General features: G+C 38.0%; 2 protein-coding genes across 3 annotated transcripts; one reads left to right on the top strand and one right to left on the bottom strand.

The window, feature by feature from the left end:
• The first annotated feature begins 2,564 nt into the window (after window positions 1-2,564).
• LOC125193177 (DNA-directed RNA polymerases IV and V subunit 2-like) lies at window positions 2,565-10,635 on the top strand. Of its 2 annotated transcripts, none has more exons than XM_048090932.2 (8): window positions 2,565-2,712; window positions 3,197-3,709; window positions 4,143-4,370; window positions 4,676-5,556; window positions 5,663-5,960; window positions 6,479-7,426; window positions 9,150-9,421; window positions 9,963-10,635. In XM_048090932.2, exons 2-8 carry the CDS (start codon window positions 3,197-3,199, stop codon window positions 10,462-10,464), a joined length of 3,642 nt encoding a protein of 1,213 aa, XP_047946889.1. In that variant the 5' UTR covers window positions 2,565-2,712; the 3' UTR covers window positions 10,465-10,635. The 2 variants fall into 2 exon arrangements, with proteins under 2 accessions (XP_047946889.1, XP_088912522.1); XM_089056396.1 differs by lacking the exon at window positions 2,565-2,712 and adding an exon at window positions 2,758-2,899.
• A 343-nt stretch (window positions 10,636-10,978) lies between these two features.
• Window positions 10,979-15,562, bottom strand: LOC125193178 (protein MALE DISCOVERER 2-like). The gene is made up of 15 exons (XM_048090933.2): window positions 15,405-15,562; window positions 14,959-15,018; window positions 14,447-14,605; window positions 14,207-14,339; window positions 14,027-14,098; window positions 13,621-13,764; window positions 13,435-13,536; window positions 13,262-13,357; window positions 13,124-13,176; window positions 12,646-13,047; window positions 12,368-12,561; window positions 12,157-12,289; window positions 11,922-12,076; window positions 11,629-11,820; window positions 10,979-11,541 (listed from the first exon to the last, which is right to left on the bottom strand). Exons 3-15 carry the CDS (start codon window positions 14,559-14,561, stop codon window positions 11,281-11,283), a joined length of 2,052 nt encoding a protein of 683 aa, XP_047946890.1. The 5' UTR covers window positions 14,562-14,605; window positions 14,959-15,018; window positions 15,405-15,562; the 3' UTR covers window positions 10,979-11,280.
• Window positions 15,563-16,479: the final 917 nt, after the last annotated feature.

The raw sequence follows: 16,479 nt of genomic DNA on the forward strand, positions 1-16,479 counted from the left end.
GCATTCCCAGTCTAATTGCATCATCCGATGTATTGCATGGATTAAATCTCTCAGAGGATGTTGCGCATTAACTTCCTTTCTAATCATATCAACTGAAGACATGGAGTCAGAATCAAGCTCCACTAGGCGGCAATTCTCTCCCCAAGGGACTCTAAGCCCAGTTAGAATTCCCCAGAGCCCTGCCCTTTCAATGCTGCATAGTCCACACTTTATTTCAAATCATGTGATCCACTTACCGAGGCTGTCTAGCAGGACACCGCCAACACTTGCCCTCCTCAGATCGTTGTTCCAACTGCCATCACTATTAATTTTAATCCACCATTCAGCTGGCCTCTCCCAATGTAAGAATGTTTCAATCTTATGAGGTTGAGGAATATTGTTAGACAACAACACAAGTTCCCTTATCAGCGCAGTGGTAATATGCAATTTTTCCTCTCCGTTTCGCTTCTTATTTTCCATACATTCTTCATTCCTCCACCTCTAAATCGTCCAACAAAGTGATAAAAATATTGAAGATCACCTTAGGTTATGAACTACCTTTGCTTGTGATTCCACTAAATTAAAACTCAACCATTTATCCCATGATGCCGAGAAGAAAAGACTTTTCATGTCATGTGGACGGAGTGGATCCCCTGCTGTGCCAAATTCACAGCAGGGCCTGCTGTCTTCAAAACGCAGGATTTGAAGAATGAAACGCAAGCCATTTATATTTCTTTTACTTACTTTTTAGTTGTCCTTTGTATTTTGCTTACATGGTTAGTTATTTGTTTTAAAAGTTACGGTATTTTATTATCTCTAATTAAACATAGGTCATTTTATTTTTTTAGTTTTCGGTTTCTATTCAGTAATGTTATTTTTTTTCTTTACATTATTTGTTTTGAATACTGGAAAAAAAAAGAATAATATGATGAAAAATAATTCACTATCCTTGAACAACACAATGTTTGATCCAATCATAAAACTCTATAAATTAAAATAACTTATAAAATAATTACCGAAATAAATAAATCTTTAAGATTCTTGTACTAATTAGTCGTCTAAGAAAATAACTTGTAAAAAAACTTAACCAGGACAGCAGAATTAAAAAATGACAAGTATAATAAACTACTCCATAATTATTGAAATGGATGCCACTTTTGAATATAACAATAAAATAAATGTAATGAAAAAGAAAACAATAAATTATTGGTATGAAAATAAATGCACTCCATTTCATTCTTCAAATCCTACGTTTTGAAGACAGCAGGCCCTGCTGTGAATTTGGCACAGCAGGGGATCTACTCCCGTCATGTGGAACCCAAGCTTCCCAAACAGTAGCTGCCCTTTCACAATCCCGAAACGCATGCAATTGGTCCTCCACCACCCAAGTGCACATTTGACAACTTTCATCATCAGTTAGTTGCCTAATTCTTCTTTGCAAGTTTGTAAGCAACTTGTGTTTCACCATCAACCACATAAGATTTCGGGTGCGAGGTAAGACATTCAGTTTCCAAATTGTTTTAGGCATGTTATCCACAATCAAGCTATTCGGAATCAGCGTCTCATAGGCTGATTTCATAGTAAAAATACCATTATAGGTCAGCCTCCAACTCAGCTCATCCTTTGCATTACCAATAGGAGTTCTTTTCCCTGATATGTATTTGATGTTGCACTCCCAGTCTAATTGCATCATCTGATGTATCGCATGTATTAAGTCTCTTAGAGGATGTTGCGCATTAACTCCCTTTCTAATCATATCAACTGAAGATATGGAGTCAGACTTAAGCTTCACTCGACGACAATTCTCTCCCCAAGCGACTCTAATAAGCCCAATTAGAATTCCCCTGAGCTTCGCCCTTTTAATGCCGCATAGTCCTTTTATTTCAAATCCTGTGATCCACTTACCGAGGCTGTCTCGCATGACACCGCCAACACCTTCTTTGCATACATACTCTTTTTAAGTACTGTATTCATTTTCTAAGAACTTTTACTTCTCCAATTTTTGCAGTAATAAAATAATGGAAAAATAATTTTAGCAAAACAATCTTACCAATAAAAATGACTAAGTATTAATTCTATAGTTCTATTGATTGAATTTTATATCTAAGTGTCTATTTATATCACAGCATGATAAATAACGCCTTATTCAGATATTTTTGAAATTAAATTTTCAAGCACTTCTAGATTACCTAATGATTTAGTGTTAGTGAATTCTATAATTTTATTGATTGAATTTTATATCTAAGTGTCTATTTATATCACAACATGATAATAATGCCTTATTCAGATATTCTTTGAAATTAAATTTTGAAGCACTTCTATATTACCGAATGATTGTTTAGTGTTGTTGAATTCATTTTAAGTTCGAAGTTTAAATTAATTCATTCTGAAAAAATAAATATGGGCATTTAAAAAAAGAAGACGAGAGCAAATTTTTTTTTTAAAAGAGGAAAAAAGAAGAGAGTATAAATGCGATTTCCTTTATTGATAAATTAGTAATTGAAATAAAATTTATTTTTCAAGCAATTAAAAAATTATTACTCCATAATAGAAGGATTACTGAGGAGTAATTAAATGGTCTAAAACTCTAAGCTGGCACTGTTGAAGTTAATTGCAGAGCTTATTTAAAAGTGGAAGAATCGAAAAACCCTCACCACCAAAATCGAAGAATCGAAAAACCCTTACCACCAAAATCGTGAACATAATAATCGGTTCAAATAGGCTGGAATCGAGGTAGGTTTCTCCCATTCTTCTTATTTTCGCTGATATCTCATTATTATTTTTGTTTTGTATGTTTATGTTTCCGCTCGAAATATTTCTCAAGTGTTCGTGTTAAGAATGTGCGTTTAAAGAATGGAAATGCATGTCGGATTCGTTGCTTGCATTTCACGCAGATGACGGACAACGTGACCTTATGTTTGTGAGAATTGTTGGGGAATTTTGGTTTATGATATTTACTGGAGTAGTTTGTTTGGTGATCGGGCGTATTTTGTTTAAAATGTAGTATGCAACTTTTTTTTCTGGAATTGATAAATATCATCACAAAATACTGCATTTTCATCATTATCCGGATTTGTTTTGTTTGGCCCTTAGATTTTGATTAAATTGCTTTAGTGATTAAGCATGAACACAATTTTCCCTGTTTATGCCAATTAGGGCACATAAAAACTTGAGGGTGATATTTGATTTGTTCATCTAGTCTTAACTTTGGATACAGATGGACGGGTGGGATTATATAGATGAAGCAGGACCTAGCAGCATAAACGAGAAGCTTACTAATGGTTCGAGACCGATGGAATTTGATGATGATATAGACTTCAACTGTTCTGAATCTGAAGATGAGGCGGACTGTGCCCTGCAAGAACTGGACAAAAGCTTCCTGAAAGGTTTCTGTAAGAAGGCTTCGATAGCATTTTTTGAGCAGTTTGGTTTAATTAGCCACCAGATAAATTCCTATAATGACTTTGTCAAGCATGGGATCCAAAAAGTCTTTGACTCTGTTGGGGAGATTACAATTGAACCTGGATACGACCCTACTAAAAGGGGAGATGGTGAGTGGAAGCGCGCAAAACTGAGGTTTGGAAAAGTCACGCTTGATCACCCGACATTGTGGACTGGTGAGAAGTTTTCATCAACTGATGGTAAAGAGTTTTTGGAGCTTTTGCCGAGGCATGCTCATCTTCAGAATATGACCTATTCATCCAAGATCAAAGTTGAGACTCATCTTCAGGTAAATAGATTGTCTGTTTCTTCTATGTTGTAATATAATGATTGTGTAGATTTTCAATGTATTCATAGATATTTTTTTGCTTTTTAATGGTGTTAGAGCATCTGATTGCATAGTTGACAAGCTATTAAAAATTTAAAACTATGTAATTTACAAAGCAATTAGATCTTGGTTTAATTCTCATATACTTTCTTCTAAAACCTTTTATTTCTTTACCAATGGAGTAATTCTGGACTAGTTGGTCAGCTAACCCTAGGTTTCCCACCTGGAAGAGCACCACAGATCATGCTGATATGTAGATTTCTATAAGTATTTTCCAAAGCCTTTCAGTTAGTATTAACTGATACAGGGATATGACTTTCTAACACCACCTTCAATTTTGTTTCTCTTATGTTCTTTCAGATTCCAATCTGTTCTGATAAGTTCAACATTTCAGGTGTATACAGAAAGTCCATCTAGAAGTGACAAATTCAAAACTGGTGTGGATATAGTTGTAGAGAAGACAATACTGAACGAGTATCAGACTGATATTAACTTTGGCAGACTCCCTGTCATGGTGAAATCGGACTTGTGCTGGATGAGTAGACCTGAACCTGATGGTAAAGAAAGAAGAGATTGTGAATTTGATCATGGAGGTTACTTTGTTATCAAGGGGGCTGAGAAGGTCAGACTTACTGTTTCATTAATTAATACTACTAACTTGTAAGAAATTGGAATACAGAGAGATTATTGAACTCTGATTTTTGTGTTGCTAAATCTTATCATTTTTAGTCACTTAATATGTGAACGATTTTAGTAATCTTAGTAGTCTAAGTTGTTGGCATAATCCATTAATAATTTGGCATTTTTGCTACACTAGTTTATTCTGAAAAATCCTTAGACATTTTAAGCTGTACCAAGGTCATTCTACCTTCTGTTGCTTAAAGTTGCTTCAAACAGATGATTAATTGTTATCAACGATTGGTGTAGACATTCATTGCCCAGGAGCAAATATGCCTCAAAAGGTTGTGGGTGGCTAAAGATCCTACCTGGACCATTGCATATCGTCCAGTTGCGAAAAGGACAAGAGTGTATATAAAGTTAGTTCCAAATGTGGAACATTTGAAAGCCGGAGACAAGATCCTTACTGTATACTTTTACGCCGCAGAGGTTCCTATTTGGCTCTTGTTCTTTGCTTTGGGTGTTCCAAATGATAGAGAGGTGGTCAAGCTGATTGGTCTGGACACTGAGGAGGACTCTACAATTCAAAACATACTCATGCCATCAATACATGACGCCGATAAGAAATTTGAAGGTTTCCGCAAGGCTGGCAATGCAATAGGGCATATCATGAAGCTGATGAAGGGCAGTAAGTTTCCACCTACAGAATCTTTGGAGGTTTTAATCCATACCTATCTCTTTCCCAACCTTAGGAGCCAGCGGCAGAAAGCTTCTTTTCTTGCGTATATGGTCAAGTGCCTGCTGGATGCCTACAGAGGGCGCCGCAAAGTTGACAACAGAGATGATTTTAGGAACAAGAGGGTGGAGTTGGCAGGTGAACTTCTTGAACGAGAACTTTCCGTGCATATCAAACATGCGGAGAGGCGAATGGTTAAGGCCATACAGAGAGACCTCTACAAAGATAGAGAGGTGCAGTCCATCGACCACTACCTGGATGCCTCGATCATCACTAATGGTCTTTCCAGAGCCTTTTCAACTGGAGCGTGGGTGCACCCTTTTAAGAGAATGGAAAGGATGTCTGGTGTAGTTGCTAATCTCAGGCGAACAAATTCATTGCAGGCAGTCTGTGATATGAGAAGAACTCGGCAGCAGGTCTCATACACAGGCAGGGTTGGTGATGCTAGATACCCGTAAGTTTTCATAATTTATTTTATTTCATTAAGGATCTTGTTATCAGCATTGTATCACTTTGGTAAGAGAATAAGTATCTAATGAATGTCAAACTGGTTTTTGCAGGCACCCATCTCACTGGGGTAAGGTTTGCTTTCTCTCTACACCAGATGGAGAAAATTGTGGCCTGGTTAAGAATCTGTCCAGCCTGGGTCTTGTCAGTAATAATATACTGGGACGAGAAAGCATCCTTAAAAAATTTCTTGAGTGTGGAATGGAGAATTTGGTTGATGATGATTGTTGTTTGCTCGGTGGAAGGCACAAAATTTTTCTGGATGGAGATTGGGTTGGAGTGTGCAAAGATTCGTCAGCATTTGTTGCTAAGCTGAGACACAAGCGTCGCAAAATGGAAGTACCTCAGCAGGTTGTCTTCAACTCTAATGATATTCTCTTCTAGCATTTTACGTGGTAGATACTAGACTATATATCTTGAGGTGTATAAAGTCCCATTACTGCAGTAGGTTTAATCATGCTGGAATCCCAGAATCTTTCTTGTTAACATCACGTGATTCCTCAAATAAGTCACAATTCCTTAATTTTATCATCCGAGCTATTTGATCAGTAGTGTTTTCTAATCTGCACCTGTCTCTTGTGATACACATTTGTCTGAAAGCATTCTGGTTCAACCTTGAGACTATTATCTCCTTGTATTCTGAAGCATGTAGCATCCACATTCACCCCAGATAATATGTAAAAGCTGAAAACATAAAGATAGTATCTCTTGATGTTTAATTCTTACTTTCTTTAAAGGGTGGTCGAAGTTCAACGTGGAACATCTTTTGTAGTACTGTTAGCTTGAGCGTTGCTGAATTTCCCTTCTAAATTCGGACGTGTGGCTGTATTATATAATTTCGTGTGTACTGTTTTTTTTTTCTGTTGTAGATTGAGATCAAAAGAGATAAGCATCAGGATGAAGTGCGTATATTTGCTGATGCTGGAAGGATACTGCGCCCTCTCTTTGTAGTCCAGAACTTAAAGAAGATTAAAGATTTGAAAGGAGACTTTTTATTTCAGTCGCTTCTGGATAATGGCATAGTTGAGTTCATCGGACCAGAGGAGGAAGAAGATTGTCAAACTGCGTGGGGAATTGACTACCTGTTCACTGCTGAGTTAGATAACCCACCTGTGAAGTACACCCACTGCGAGTTTGATAGTTCATTCCTTCTAGGTTTAAGCTGTGGGATAGTTCCTTTTGCCAATCATGATCATGCTAGGAGAGTTCTTTACCAATCTGCCAAGCACTCTCAGCAAGCCATGGGGTACTCAACCACAAACCCCAGCATTCGAGTTGATACAAATTCTCACCAGCTATACTATCCCCAAAGGCCTCTTTTCCGAACTATGCTATCGGATTGCCTAGGGAAGTCGAGGTACTCTGAACACCACAAGGGGATGATGCCAAGGCCTGATTTCTTCAACGGCCAGAGTGCTATTGTGGCTGTCAATGTCCATCTTGGATACAATCAAGAAGATTCTCTCGTGATGAACCGTGCTTCTTTAGAGCGTGGCATGTTCAGAACTGAACATGTTAGGAGTTATAAAGCTGAAGTCGAAAATTCAGAAGCAGTGGGGAAAAGGGCCAAGACAGATGAGCTTGTAAGTTTTGGCAAGATGCAGAGCAAGATTGGGCGTGTTGACAGCCTTGATGATGACGGCTTTCCCTTTATTGGGGCAAATCTCCAAACTGGTGACATAGTCATCGGTAAGTATGCTGCTTCGGGGGTCGATCATAGCATCAAGCTCAAGCATACAGAAAGGGGCATGGTTCAAAAGGTCGTGCTGTCAGCCAATGATGAAGGAAAGAACTTTGCGGTTGTATCTTTGAGACAGGTAAATTTATAAGTATTTCAGAAGTTTAGTCTCACTATCTCTTTAAAATGAGTCATGATAAAAAGAAGCACGAAAAACAAAAAGGCTGTTAGATCTGTTCATAAGTTATGATATGAGGATTGAGGAATGTAACTGTCTTCCATGTCCTTGCTTTTTCTAGCAGTTGTACATACAGTTTCTGCTTGTTCACACTTGTCAACTTGTAATACCCTCTTTTGTGATTGTGGTGTCTCCTAGTGTTAGTTAATGTGATCTCCCTTGACTTTTTCTCTCTCTTGGTACACTGGATTGATATGCTTCTCTTGCTGATTCTCTGGCTTCATGCTATGGATTATGTATTTGTACAGTTTTTGGAGTAGCCTACCTTGGTGAATAGCTCTTTCAGATTCGTATTGTACTATTGTATGAAGCTGTTCGTCTTTAGGAGCAGGCTCCTTTTGGGAACATAATTTAGAAATCCTGGCCTCAGTAACTCCATGAATTAGATGCTTTAAGACTTAGAATATGGTACACTTTTCCAGCTGAGTAAGTATGCTCGAATGCTAAATAGTACTCCCTCCGTCCCGCTTTAGCAGTCCCGGTTGGACAATATCGGGCGTCCCGCTTTAGGAGTCCCGGTTGAACTCAGTGCATTAAAAAATGACTTTATTCTAATTTTAAAATCAACTAAACAACTAAATACAAAACCCAATTAAAAGAAAAACCTTTCACATTCCCCTCATCTCTCTCTCTCTACTGTGCGCCCCCTTCCTTGGTAACCCTAGATCTGGAACCCTGTGTTTACTCCTCCCTCAAATCCAACTGCCCCTTAAACGGACGGCAGCGACGACAGTCTCTCGCCCCTGGACTCGACCAGCCCGGTGTCGTTCGACCAACAGAGGCCTACTGCACTCCGACCCGGAGCTCTTCAGCGGCAGCGCTTCCACCTACGCTCATGTCACCGCCCACACTAATAATCCGCCGGCATTCTTTGCCGATTTCACCACGGCCTGGATTTGAATTTAATCCTCTTTGTTTGTCCAGTCCACAGGGTTTTGGAATTTTGGTGTGTTTACAGAAATTAAAAAGCCACTTTTGTTTCACTTTGTTGACGAAATTTGCTTGTTAGTTTTGGACAGATTCTAAATTTTAATTTTGATTGTTTGATTCAGAGCTTGATTTCCAAATTATCTTCTACCCCTCTTCCTTTGGTCGTTCTTTTTTTTTTGTTTGGTGATATACTGAATTGGGTGTATCTCTACAGAAATTAAAATATCATTAATGTTAATATTGCTAAGTTAAAAAAAAATTCTAATTAGTGATAGTAACAGCCGAAAATAAGCATTAGAAAAAGTGTTTTAAATGTAAAATTGTTAAAAAAATGTGGGTCCCAACATCCACTACCATATTTATTTAATACACACTCAAACGCTCCTTAAAACATGTGCCCAACTCAACCGGGACTGCTAAAGCGGGACGGAGGGAGTACTATATATGATACAGTGTGTATTCCTATTTTGCATTTCTATACACACTTTTGTCCTCATCAATGAAATGGCGAAATCTCAAAGTATGCTTAGAGGCATGTGATTGTTTTAAGAGACTACTAGTGCTGTTTACACTGGGATATATAGAATACATTCTTGTGGGCAAACCCACTTAAGACGAAATCTTGTATGCACTTTATGTTAAGTTTCTTAATTTTCCCATGTCTTGTTGCTGGGTACACTTGTGGATCTTCCAGGTTCGTTCTCCATGCCTAGGGGACAAGTTTTCGAGCATGCACGGGCAGAAAGGTGTTCTGGGGTTTCTGGAGTCTCAGGAGAACTTTCCTTTTACAGTGGAAGGAATAGTTCCAGACATTGTGATAAACCCACATGCATTTCCTTCTCGACAAACGCCTGGACAACTTTTAGAGGCTGCCCTAGGTAAAGGGATTGCACTTGGTGGTGGACTAAAATATGCAACCCCATTTTCCACTCCTTCTGTAGAAGATATAACGTCCCAACTTCACAGGTACTTATCTATTAATGCTGAAGACTTTTGATTTTTTACTTCATAAATTCATAATAGATTATTTGGTCAAGTGTTGGGAAAGTTGAACTACTAGCAGCTTCCATCTTATTTGTGAATATAATGTTATTTGACTCCTAACTTTTACGTTTCGTTGTTGGTAATTGAATACATCATCTAGGGCAGAAAAAGTTATGCTTATTAGTTAGAACTGTTCAAAAAGTTCATTATTTATTGATCCATTATAAGTAATTCAGATTTCTATTAGTCTACTCTTTTTTTCTATTTTCAAGAACAGCTTAGTAGATAGTAGGTGGATCGTAGATTTTTCACCCCCAGGCCCCAGCCCTACTCTCACACTAAATCAATGGAAGTATAAGGATTTCTTCCCTTGGTCCTTGGATCATATCAAAAAACTTGAAAGAAAAGGTTTTAATATCGAATTGCCTTACCCGTGATATCTGTTTTGGCCTGTTATCGTTTCGTTTACAGTACTGTGGCGTATCTAGATTCTGCAACTTATATGACTGTGACATTCTGTTAGGCTCGGGTATTCCCGTTGGGGAGGGGAAAGAATGTACGATGGACGTACAGGTGAAAAAGTTGAAACTCTTATTTTCATGGGTCCGACATTCTACCAGCGTCTCACACATATGGCTGAGGACAAGGTGAAGTTCAGGAACACCGGGCCGGTGCACCCTCTTACTCGTCAGCCCGTGGCTGACAGGAAGCGTTTCGGTGGTATCAAGTTCGGTGAGATGGAACGAGACTGCCTCATAGCCCATGGTGCAGCAGCCAACCTGCACGAGCGGCTGTTCACCCTCAGTGATTCATCTCAGATGCACATATGCAGGAAGTGCAAGAATGTGGCAGGTGTGATCCAGCGAACAGTGGTTGGTGGTCGGAGGGTCCGCGGGCCCTATTGTCGATTCTGTGAGGCTGTTGAAGATGTGGTGAGAGTGAATGTGCCTTATGGTGCTAAGCTGCTCTGCCAGGAGCTCTTCAGCATGGGGATTTCGCTCAAATTTGAGACTGAATTGTGCTGATTTCCCGGCTTATCTCTTCAGACAACTATGCTCTTAACTTCTTAGCTATCTATGTATGAAAGCAAGTCTAACCTAATTGCAAATGCTAATTTCTTTTGATATGCTCATTTCTCTCTTTTAGTTGTAGGTGGATTGTGAGTCTCATTTATATATATATTAGTTATAATTAAATGTGAGTGGAATAAGTTGGTGGAATGTTGGATCTACTTATCATTTATGATTAAAGTGAAATATGACTCTTATCGAGGGATGAAAGGAATAATATTTTGAGGAGTTAAAGAGGAGATTCCCCTTCAGCAGAAAAGATGGTTGAATATGATGCTTTGCCACAAGAATTTTGATACATATCCGAGTGCTTTAGATTATTAATCCATGTCGGTATATAATTCTTGAGTGGAACATGGGAGGATACACTTTCCACCACAATTTTGATTCAAATGATAGATTTCAAGAAATGGCTGAAAGAATCATTATTACAGCGAGTTACACTTCTTGTGCCCTTGAAATACATCAATTAAAATTCAAAACAACTTTCATATGATTCAAATCTCCAACGTTTAATTTTACATACATTGCAACAACAAAAATTACAACCAAGGACATTTATATGGGCACTGCAAGCATATAGTTGTTTTTCAGGGTGAAGAAATATATAGGAAAAGAATAAAATAATGTGAATCATAAGAATAGCATAATGAATGAAAGAAAAAAGGAACCAACTTGTGGCGCTCAGTTGAAAGAAATTAAGCAAAGCGTACACTCTTATCGACAGCTTCGCCTAGTAAATGAGATACACTTGACTTACACAATGAGAAATCAAGCTGCCTCCGCCGATAAGATCTCAAGCTCCGCCCACCACAACGGGGAGAGCCTCGGTGTTGCCAACTCCGGTGATATGTCAATCACTTGTCTCAACATCTGGATCACTTCCCTCATCGAAGGCCTCTTATGAACGTCTTGCTGAACGCAGCATTGGATCACCTCGCACATGACTTCGAGCTCTTTCTCTTTGTGAGATTTCAACGTTGGATCGACCAAGCTGCTGAAGTTCTTCCTATCGTTCAACAACGGGCCAGCCTGACAGTTTCAAGAAATCGTGTTTATCACTCAAAAGAAAACATCTCATAACCGAACATTTCCAGTAAAAGGATCTAAAAGACGAACCCAGTTCATGAGAAGCCCTTGCTCTTCCGAATAAGGAAGCTTTCCGGATATGGTTTCCAGCATCAAGATTCCAAAGCTGTAGACATTAGTCTCCGCATCAGCAAGTGGGGGCAGCTCAGAGTGCTCCGACTCGTTTTCTGCAGCGTTCTTTGACTTGGTAACAAGTTCTCTCCAAAACCCGACATCTGCAACCTGTAAAGATTTTTTTTTCCCGTTCAAGACGGTTTTAAATATATGTTCTTGATGTTATTTCGTGGATACAACTAGAGCTTATTTGGGTAAGATAGACTTACTTTAGCCGCATAGTCTTCTGTTAAAAGTATCTCTTTGGAAGTGAGGTTGAAATGAGAGATTGGTGGATTGAGCTCATGCATGTGTTGGAGGCAATAACCGGCTCCCATGATTATCCGTGTCCTTGCATTCCAATCGAGGTGGTCGAGTTCTTCAACTGGAACGTAAAAGAACATATTAAACACTGTTACACACAATAAAGGGACGGTGTGATCTTGGTGTTGCCGAGAGATTTACCGTGCAGATGCTCGTAGAGAGAGCCGTTTGGCGCGTACTCAAAAACCATCATTCGAGTGAAAGGATCGTCCTCCTCACAGTAACCAATAAGATTAGAGAAATTCTTGTGGTTTAGCCGCGACAAGGTATCAATCTGTAGTGAAAGTGGAATGAGAGATTTAGAAAAAAGTTTCTGCATGGAAACAAGAATGAACCCGGATTATCTGCATACCTTCTTCCTGAATACTGTTTCAGAACGTTTGGACCAGTCTTTGAGAGCGATTATGGCAGTTGAAATAACGGAGATCTCGACTCCACTTGATAGAGTTCCCTTGTACACCGTGGCTATACCATCTTCTGCCTTGATAATATTGCTGAAATCCTCACATGCAGTTTCCAGCTCGGGTCTATTAAGCTTAGGAACCCCTAAAGACGAAAGCACGTTCAATTTCAATATGTATACTGAAACCTAAGCTATTCTGAATTTCTGATCGTGTTGGAGAAGCATACCTGTGACGAATGCTTTCTGCAACTGCCCACTCAATCCGGTCTTCCAAGGGCGAATAGTTTGAGCTGCTCTGCTTCTGCAGACGACGAGCATAATTGATGCAACTATGAGCAAGAAAAGTATGATCGACAGCCATATAATATGTTTCAGGGAATGCCCAGATTTTCCACCAGTTGGTTGAGTGACGGAAGGAGGTGATGGGGCAGGGGCTGGTGCCCGTTTCTTTGCATTTGGAACAGCAGGAAACGACCCACTACTTCTGCTTGGAATGGCAACACTTACAAGTTGGACGGGGGGCACAGCATTGGCGGGGAGAGCAATAAGATTAGCGGACTGTTCAACTAGCACGCGGCGCTGGTTGGTCCGGTCATCTACATTCCAACTCACAGCTGAGTCCATTATATCTAGAAAATACAACAACAAAGATAAATATATAGATATCATCGGTTTAATAAAGTGAAGACAGGATCTCGTGATTACCTATGTCACAGGCATCTGGCTGATTATGCAACGATTCACTTCCAAACTTGAACCTTGATGAAATACGACATCGTGAATAACATTCCATAGGAGGATCACGAAACTGGCAAATGTTTACACAAATGTACGATGACTTACAGTCGGTATAGATTGAGATAATGAAGTATGGCCCCTCTAGCTGGTGCCTGGAAGGGATTTGATTTTTCTGATCGCTCCAAAATACTCTGCCAAGTGCTGTTCGAGACATTTTAGCAGGAATAAATGAACACAACATGTTTCACAACACAATAAAGAAGTAAGAAGTGTCTCACCAGCACCCGAATTTTCTATTCAAGCACTGTCCATCACTTGGCAAGCCATGTTTCCCAATCTCAAAAGGGATGCGTCCTTCAAAGCTATTGTTACAGAGCAACCTGGGAAATGAGCATATATACTCTAGGTGAATAATATCGGTTAGAGCAACTTAAAGCACGTGACAGTCGGAAGCATGTACATACAAACGTTTTAGGGAATGCAACCGTCCTAATTCAGGAGGAACCGTTCCTGTTAACTTATTGTTCCTCAAGTCCAGGACTTCCAATGTAGTAAGCTGTCCAAACTCGTGGGGAATGGTGCCGGACAGATGGTTCTTCGATAGGTCACTAGCGAACGCAACAAAATAAAAAAACATTATCCAAAAATGTTTCCTTTTCTATATAAAGCATTGATCTGATAAAGCAACCAATCCTCGAGATCATACCAAAAACTCTAAATTTGCTTATTCATAGAAATTATGCAATTCCTAATACCAATATGAGCTTAAGATCTAACCGAATGACTAGATTTTCATGAATTGACAAAGTGGGATATCATTAATTTATGAAATTTGGATAGAATATGTGCACAAAGATAGTTGAAACTCACAGAACTCTTAAATGAGAGAGATTTGCAAGCTCCGGCACCAATATCCCTACCAAGTCTCGTCCATTGAGATCACTACACATGGAATAAAGATTTACCATTATAGAACAAACTGAATTGGAAACACGTGAGGGACATTCAAATACCTAACAAAGACAACCAGCCAACACAATAGGGACTTACAGCATATGCACTTTACCGTCCAGACAATGCACGCCAAACCAAGAGCACGGGCTACAGTCATCTGGATTCCAATTTGCTAAAGCTCCCGATGGATCAAAATCCACGTTAGCTTCAAACTGCAACAATGCGTATCCTGAAACACCAGTTCATCCACTCAACACCACGAATTATCCAAACACAATTAATAATCACAAATGTCCGGGGTTAAAGCAACATTAGCAGGGAGAAAATCCCTCATACCTTCCGGACTAAGGGAAGAGCAACCAAGGATTCTGAATACAAGGACTAAAAATGTGAAACAAAACAACTGAGCTCCACAAGCGGTCGATCTACCGCTCATTGCTTGCTGAACCATTCGTATGATGGTGGAGGCAGTTTCCTCTGCCAACAGCCAGGACTCTATGTAAAAAGAATGTACACAAAATTGTGAGCTTTTTTACTGAATAAATCGCCTCCAAGCAATAAAGAACCGCACAATCTTACAACAAGCTTCATTTTTGTTCAGCTCTTCAAATAAATAATCACTATACAAATACAACCCAAAATACAAAATTTGAACAATTGGCTTGAAGAGCTTTTTTAGAGCACAAATTGCCTCTGAGAAACAAAGAATGACACAACCTCACAACAAGGATCAGATAATTAGTTATCTTTAGTTCTTCAAATCAAGAATCACTACACATTTCCAAGTTAGGAACTAATTCATAAACACAAAACTTAAAAATCTATTTTACCCCCTTTTGATTATATACCTCCGTATTCACGAACAACGGCATAACCTGGCTAAATTGTCTCCGAGATTCAAGCTTCAGCTGGAAAATCAAAACGCAGCATAATCAATTTGCTTTGATTTCATGAATTCCAAGGAAATGCACAAAATGTGAAAAACATGTGGCATTCAACAAACCCTTGTGCAAATATATTGAAAAAAGAGAATAACCTTTTCGACAAGCAATCCATGAAAAGCAAAAAAGGCATGCAGAGCAAAGCAAAACACATACATCATCACAAAATTTGGTGCAGCAAATTCTTAACTTAGAAAAAAAAAACAATCTTTACAAGAAAATTCAAATGGGATATAATGCAGAATATTATTGCGACGAAAAAATTAAATTAATTTCCGGTATTAAAAATTGCAGCTGGAAAGTATTAGGCGTAGAAAATCGATTAGAGAGACAGAAAAACGAAGGATAATCACTTAGTCTGATTGGAATCGGAGCGTGATTTTCTTGACTGGCCTTTTCACGATGATCTCAGAGGTTGAAACTCTCTTCGACCATCTTTTCTCTGAAAGAGAAGGGAAAAGAAGTGGGGAAAATCTTTCTCTCTCTTCTTTTCTCTCTCTAAAGAAAAACAAATGTTTGTTTCATTCATTCTATTCTCTTCCCTTGCCCGCGCACAACTCCAGCCATTCTTCTTTTTGTTTATTTTCTTTTTTTCTTTTTTTATTTTTAAATTACTGTAGATCGTTCAGTTTTTTTGCGTTTTCATGCTTTTTCGTTCCCATCACTTTTATTTTATTATATTATAATTTTATTTACTCATACTCATATTTAAGTGGAGTATTTTATAGTAATATTGTATATCAAAATTTAACTTTTACACCTAACAAAACTTTATCATCGATCGTATTAATGGCTTGACCGACCATTGCAAATATTTAGGTTTACAGTTGAATCTTATATTTTGCTATAGTGGAATTATAGTCTTGGCCTTTCTATTACTAGTTAGTAGAATTGAGTTTGTAGTTGTAATTTTATGATATTGAAATATTTTATTTAATTCAAATTAATCATTTATAAAATTTATATAATTAATATAAAATTATATTATGATTATAAATTTTTTAACTCAAAAAAGTTAAACCATATTATATAAGTATGCATGAATATGTGTTTTATGCATTGACCATATTGTGTGTGTAAAGTGTTTTACGTGTGTTTGTGTGTATAAATCGCAATATATAATGCTTAATTGGATCCATATTTTATATTAGAAGATGTGAGTGGATCTATTTTATTGATAAATAACTTTTATTATGTTTGTTTATAATTCTACAGGTAGTGTATAAAAAAGTTTTCAAAAATTTATGGGTGAGTCATTTTTTGTTCAACTCATTAATATGACAAGTTTTTATCTACTACTACGATAAATTAATAATGGAGTATTGTAGTTTGTGATTAATTGTTTCATATATTTATTATTGATTTATATTTATGATATACATTTTTGTTTATCATTTTCATATATATAATGATATTATTTCACTTTTC

The sequence above is a fragment of the Salvia hispanica genome, chromosome 4 (genome assembly GCF_029641045.1).
Source record: "Salvia hispanica isolate PSC_SH4W2 chromosome 4, Shi_PSC_v1, whole genome shotgun sequence".
NCBI classification, from domain to species: domain Eukaryota; kingdom Viridiplantae; phylum Streptophyta; class Magnoliopsida; order Lamiales; family Lamiaceae; genus Salvia; species Salvia hispanica.

What these genes read in the sequence shown, in the direction of transcription:
- LOC125193177 (XM_089056396.1), top strand. Translation starts at nt 2,843, where the DNA reads ATGTCGGATTCGTTGCTTGCATTTCACGCAGATGACGGACAACGTGAC. An exon ending in GACAACGTGACCTTATGTTT is followed by an intron (nt 2,900 to 3,196) that starts GTGAGAATTGTT and finishes CTTTGGATACAG; the next exon opens with ATGGACGGGTGGGATTATAT. An exon ending in TTATCAAGGGGGCTGAGAAG is followed by an intron (nt 4,371 to 4,675) that starts GTCAGACTTACT and finishes CGATTGGTGTAG; the next exon opens with ACATTCATTGCCCAGGAGCA.
- LOC125193178 (XM_048090933.2), bottom strand. Translation starts at nt 14,561, where the DNA reads ATGGTTCAGCAAGCAATGAGCGGTAGATCGACCGCTTGTGGAGCTCAG. An exon ending in GACGGTAAAGTGCATATGCT is followed by an intron (nt 14,099 to 14,206) that starts GTAAGTCCCTAT and finishes TTCCATGTGTAG; the next exon opens with TGATCTCAATGGACGAGACT. An exon ending in AATAGAAAATTCGGGTGCTG is followed by an intron (nt 13,358 to 13,434) that starts GTGAGACACTTC and finishes TGTCTCGAACAG; the next exon opens with CACTTGGCAGAGTATTTTGG.